Source organism: Eutrigla gurnardus (assembly GCF_963514095.1).
Source record: "Eutrigla gurnardus genome assembly, chromosome: 8".
Lineage (NCBI taxonomy): Eukaryota > Metazoa > Chordata > Actinopteri > Perciformes > Triglidae > Eutrigla > Eutrigla gurnardus.
Window position 1 is genome coordinate 23,684,465 of NC_139922.1, and position 6,000 is coordinate 23,690,464.

General features: G+C 45.8%; 1 protein-coding gene across 1 annotated transcript; it reads left to right on the forward strand.

Moving 5' to 3' along the window:
• The first annotated feature begins 2,711 nt into the window (after positions 1 to 2,711).
• Positions 2,712 to 4,189, forward strand: LOC311017050 (putative N-acetyltransferase camello). The gene is made up of 2 exons (XM_084015165.1): positions 2,712 to 2,826; positions 3,335 to 4,189. Exons 1-2 carry the CDS (start codon positions 2,808 to 2,810, stop codon positions 4,072 to 4,074), a joined length of 759 nt encoding a protein of 252 aa, XP_083871291.1. The 5' UTR covers positions 2,712 to 2,807; the 3' UTR covers positions 4,075 to 4,189.
• The last annotated feature ends 1,811 nt before the right edge of the window (positions 4,190 to 6,000 follow it).

A 6,000-nucleotide genomic window follows, 5' to 3' on the forward strand; every position in this document is an offset into this window, starting at 1 on the left:
GCGGCGGCGGGTTCGGAGTTGTGAAATGCCGGCTAGCCAGCGGATACGTAGCGAGAAGCTCAATAATGTAATGGTTTAATCCCTTAATGTCGCAGCTCTATGAGAAGCATACCGAGCAGGCTCTCTCCATACTTTGTGCAAGTTCATGTCCATGAATAAAAATGGAATTCATTGGGCACTCCTGGGCCCATTAGAAGTGAAGCATGCAGTTTCGTTTCCAGGGCAACTTTAACCTTTTTTTTTCCCTCCTTCTTTTCTTTCAAGGCAATGCGCAATCAGCTCTGAAGCACTCTTATCCAATTTTATCAAGTGAAATCAATAATGCCCGGCGTTAATGAAGTATTACTCATATTTGTATGTTTAACTTGATTAATGCAACGGCTCGTACTTCATTTACAAGAACGTAACGTCCTATTTTTCTTTTCTTTGTCATTAGAATTTTTCAAAGTGATGGCGTTTTGATAAAATGCCTTTGACATAATTGCATTACCTCCGGTTTTTTCCAGACATTTATCATCTATTGTTTTGTTTTGCTCATTTATAATTGTAATGTTTCAAAGCCAAACGACTTTCCATGAAATCGTAGATTATATTTCGATGCAGTGACTCCGACATCGGACTTCTTTCCCTTCCATTAGCAAACAGTCTATTTAATGTTGGAATAATGTGTTGACCTATCAGGTTGTGCCATTATAAATCTACCGGACCCTCTAACGCTGACCTTAAAGGGATAGCTGCGGTTGTTTTAATTGGGGTTGTATGAGGAAATGTATTCATATAACCTGCAGTGCATGATGGTACAGGAGAACTGTCAATCCACTGCTGTTGACAGGTAGCAGCAGATATCTGTTTAAATCTGTATTTATAAATGGCTGAAAATACTCTAAATGTAGCTTATACTTAAAGTGATATTGATTTTATTTGAGTTTGTCTTCCATTTCGGGAGCTCAACCATGTTTTTTCTGCCGCCCTCGTCCACAACAGTCCGTTGCTTTGCTCTCGTGTCAGTATTCCTGCCTGCTTCTCCAAACCGGCTCGCCGTCTCGGCTGCTGGAGGGAATCCACTGACTGATAAGTATGTACCTCAGACAACCCCACTCCACAAAGAATCCTTTAAACTACCTATGAACTACCCACTCCCACCCAAGCTAACCTAAAGTGTCAGTTTCATGTGAACGCCAGGTTCTGGTCTACAATCCCTGTTTATCAGGCGACATCAGCAATAACCTCCAATCAAACCCCCTCAATGAGAAATGTCATGAATTATGCCCCTTGACCAAAGAACAGGCGTGACGGGGCTTTTATCTTTTTTGGGAAAGAAGATACGTAAAGAAAGAATGTTTTTGTTCCTCACCGGCTGCATTACTGATGGATTAGTCTGACAGTGCACAAGCATAGAGTGAAGTGGTTAAAATGAATTATTTCCCTACATGCTGTATCTCTTTGCTGTATTATGCTACTCTGGAAATAAAAGCAGGGTGACATCTGGTCTGGTTGTTATGGAGGTTGTACGGAGGTTTAACCCCTTGTGACCCCGAAGCGTGGAGAGTAAATAAGGTGATTTTATAGACAGACGGAACGTAAAAAATCAGCTCATTCACAGATTAATTGATGAGCCAACAGGACGTGAATACGGGGTTCTTCCAGCAGCGTGCAGGTGGACCAGGTGGCTGTGAGCTCAAGACCAGCAGTCGGCGAGATCCAGTCCCTTTTGTGCGTTTGAAATCTCTGTATTTGACCTTTTTTCTATATATATACACACCAAATTTAGTCGTGTTATGGAAATGTAACATCCTAGGACCTCGTGGGATTGACGCTGTGACTTCACAGTCGAAGTGGCTCATTCGAAAATGAGAGCACTACGTTGAATTGCCGCGGGGCTTGTGATTTTTTTTTTATTTTCACATGTAAACAGAAGTCGTATGCTCGGGGATACAGTGCCATTTCAAAAGGGGTTTAAATTCAGAATTGACACTGTGGCTGTAAAAATGGTTTGAGAGACTTCCAGAGGTGCTTGACCTTCCGGCGCTCACGGATTCATGAGGCGGCGCTATTGATTTAAACAGGTGTAAAGGCCCTTTCTCCTGCCCAGGAAATTTAATCATGTCACCAGGCCGCCGGGTTATTGCACAAGACACCGACGCCATAGGACACTTTTATGTCAAGGGACCTCGACGGTATTCGTATTTGCTTTCACCTTCTGTTCCGGGGGAAAGAGGCCGTGTGGAGATCCACAGCAGAAACGCCCCCGAAAAAACTGAAGCGCCCAGAAAAGATGTTAATAAGAAACATTTCCACTCGAGGAAACCTCTATGAAGCTGAATTCACACACTGCTCAGTATTCTGACTTCATAATATTCCTGATCTGTGCTCATCCTCCTTGAGAAATCCAATGATAGACTTCTTTACTCTGTTGAGTAAGCTAATTAAAAACAATGTTTTCTCTATAATACTCTACGTTTCACAATCAAAGCAACACTGTGATTAATTTCAACTAAAGTGAAGGCACGCTTCCTCAAATCACCGTTATCTCCATCTGTATAATGTCTTATATGATCAGTATGTTATACAATCAGTAGCAGGAGGACTTCAAAGTCATTTAAAGTCTGCGAGGTGGTGTGTGTGTGTCCGTGTGTGTGTGTGTGTGTGTGTGTGTTCGTGTGTGTGTGTGTGTGTGTGTGTGTGTGTGTGACCGCAATCCCTTATGTGAATGGCTGATTATCACAATCTGTAGCTTAAGTTGAGGGCGAGCCGCGGCGGCGTTAAGTCCTTCAGAGTGAGCGAGAGACGAGGGGGAACGAGTCGACATGGCCCAGAAAAATAACTGTAAGTTGATGATCTGATTGTGATAATATTTCATACTTTTTAATTAAGACCAGGAGCCACTAATACGACAGCTAGGGTGTAAATGAATGGCACTTCTAACAGGCCTGGATGACATGTAACACGTTCCCGTTCAAACTAAAGTACTTTCATTCTCACCTCGCTTTGAATTTCATGCTTTGGCACTTTGGAGACTTAATTGTATTGCTTCTCACTTTTTTGAAATCTTAAAAAAAAAAAACACAATGCTTTGATAACGCTATAATGATTTTCACCTCGGGCTGTCATACATAAGTGCGAGGCTTTATGCTCATGTAGAATGGAGTTAAATGAGAAATGGAAAAAGGGTTCGATTCCGTAAGAGGCTTATTGATCGTTTTTTGGGGGGTTTTTTTCCTCCACAAAAACAAGTTACGTGAGCGCGGTGAAATCCAGCCGGAATGTCTCGTTGCAACAAGAGACAGATTAGTCTCGCTGAGCTCTCATTCTCCTCTCCCATTCAATCACACAGTTCAGTTCTCCATCAGGGAATACCGGCCGTCGGATCGCCACGCCGTGACCTCGCTGTTCCGCGACGGGATCCGCGAACACGTGTACCCGGCCTTCTTCAAGGCCTTGAGCCACCCGGACCACGTGGGCGTGGCCCTGAGCGTCTCCATGGCCGGCTACGTGCTGGGAGGCAGCTCCTACTTCCAGGCGTTGCTCTTCGGCGCCGCGTGGGCCGGCCTCATCTACTACTGCTGCCACGAGATCCACGACGGCTACACGGCGCGGAGGCTGGGCGCCGACATGGCCGACATCCAGGCCAACTACCTGGAAAACCCCGATAACGGGTTCTGGGTGGCGGAGGCAGACGTGGGCGGGCAGCCCAAGGTGGTGGGGATGGTGGCGGTGACGGGGAGAAGCGGAGAGGAGGGCGGCGAGAGGTTCGACGACTGCAACGGAGGAGCCTCGGAGTTCGGCCACGATGCCAACGACGGCCGCTACGGCGAGATGTCCCACATGGTCGTGGTGTTTCCGTGGCGCCGTAAAAGTCTGGGTTCGCAGTTGAAAACGAAGGCCCTCGATTTCTGCAAAGAGCGAGGGTACGCCCGCCTCGTCCTGGACGTCACCTCGCCGCAGACGGCGGCCATTTCCCTGTATCGCAAATTCGGTTTTGTTGAGACGGCGTCCCACAGTGACACGCACGCCAACCGCTGGTTCTCCAGGCTGGCCAGAATAACCGTCATGCGGATGGAGAAGTTGATTTAACGGACTTTAGACCTCCACACCTGACACAACCTCCACCGAACATTAAGAATATATCGGTTAATTTATGCTTCTTGTCTCATTTAACAGAAAAGTCTCTCGTACGTCCAGCTGGTCATCGTGGTAGTTTGGAGAAAATCCATTAAATGTCATGTTTTTTTCCCACAAAGCAGCGTTAATGATCTCCGTTTCCTTGTGTTTCTTCTCACCTTGATGTATTATGCATCCACCTGCACCCCTGATACTCCGTTCTCCACAACCATGGAAAACAATGAGCCAATTAGTCGACGTCTCCCGTTAGTCACATTGATTTATAATTTTGCACGTCCAAGAACAATGCATCTCAATTATTATTCAATTAATATAAACATTAAACAAGACAAACTGTATTCACATTCAATTACTGTCCTCCTGTCCACTTATGGATAGAAAAATATACGTGCGAACGGGGAAATTAAGTCATCTGGAAGCAGAAGAAGTTTCTTTTTAAGCCTCTTTCCAGGGAGAAGCTGAATCCCTTCTGCCTCGGAGGAATTAATGCCAGCTGACTTCTAAGACCTCACAACTCTTTGCTTAAAATACCAATGAAAAATGCAACAGTATCAGGACATTGAGAGGTTTAAAATTCTTTGGAGCTCTCTCTCTCTCTCTCTCTCTCTCTCTCTCTCTCTCTCTCTCTCTCTCTCTCTCTCTCTCTCTCTCTCTCTCTCTCTCTCTGTGTGTGTGTGGGTGTGTGTGTGTGTGTGTGTGTGTGTGTGTGTGTGTGTGTGTGGGTGTGTGGCTTTCAGGACAAGGCAAAGATTATCGACAGCCAACAATAGAGAAAAGGCTTAAGCGTGTCCATACTGGCGGTCTTGTGATACGTTTCCACGACGAGGACCAGACAAAGTAGATGTCAAAGGGCCATGGGAATTACCCGCCATTTCTGAAACGAGGAGCTTCCTGTCAACGCCGCCGCATCGTCTTAATAAACCACGAGCATTGTGCAGCATCAGCTAAAACAATCCCCCCCTAAAAGGTGATTCGAATTTCCAAAATATTATCAGCGACGCGCAGTACACCTGCTTATCTTGAAAGTGTGTGTGTGTGTGTCCACAGTAAGCCTATAAGGGAAAACATCAAGCAACCTGTGTGTGTGCAATGACAGGTGTTGTCTAAATGAGTTTCAAAAGGGAGCACTGTGAATAGAGCAGTTTGGCAGTCACACACACACACTCACACACACACACACACATTGACGAAGGCCTTCGGGCATCAATCATTCCTGCTGAGGCCGTCAGAAAAGAATTAGGCTGGTGGCCAGCAGGCAGGTGTTAAACTAGCCTGAGGAAGATGAGTGTTAATGCCGGCCAACCTGTTGTCATCCTCGCACGACTCCCAGCGCCACTGGCCTCGAGGTGACGACAGCTTGATTGTAATTCCTCTCACAGATGAGTCGGTTGCCATTTTGGGGCTAAAAAAGCTTTGCAAACGCACTTTAAAAAAAGTGTTTATTCCTCAGCTCAGGGGTTTTCATGTCACACTGCCTCGCAACATTGAAAAATAGATTTAATGTGGCTTTTTTTGTTTGTTTTGGCATCAATAGAATGAGACCCCTCCCTCTCTCTCTCTCTGCATAAGTATTCACCCTGTCCAAGTCAGTAATTAGTAGACGTAACTCTGGCAGCCGTTACAGTGGCGGCCCACAGCACTCCTCTGCTGAACCGGCCAAACATCATGAGTGAACAGCCCCCTTTTTTTATTTTAACTCCAGCCACAAATTCCCGACTGAGATGGAGCTCTGGCTCAGATCTGCCCTCCAGGATGTCGACATGCTTGTCGTTAAGCCATTCCTATGTAGCTCCGGCTTTGAAAGACTTTCCAGATACACGTGTATTTCTACTACAATCCCCTCGAATACACACGGGTGATCTCCATTTTACTAATGAT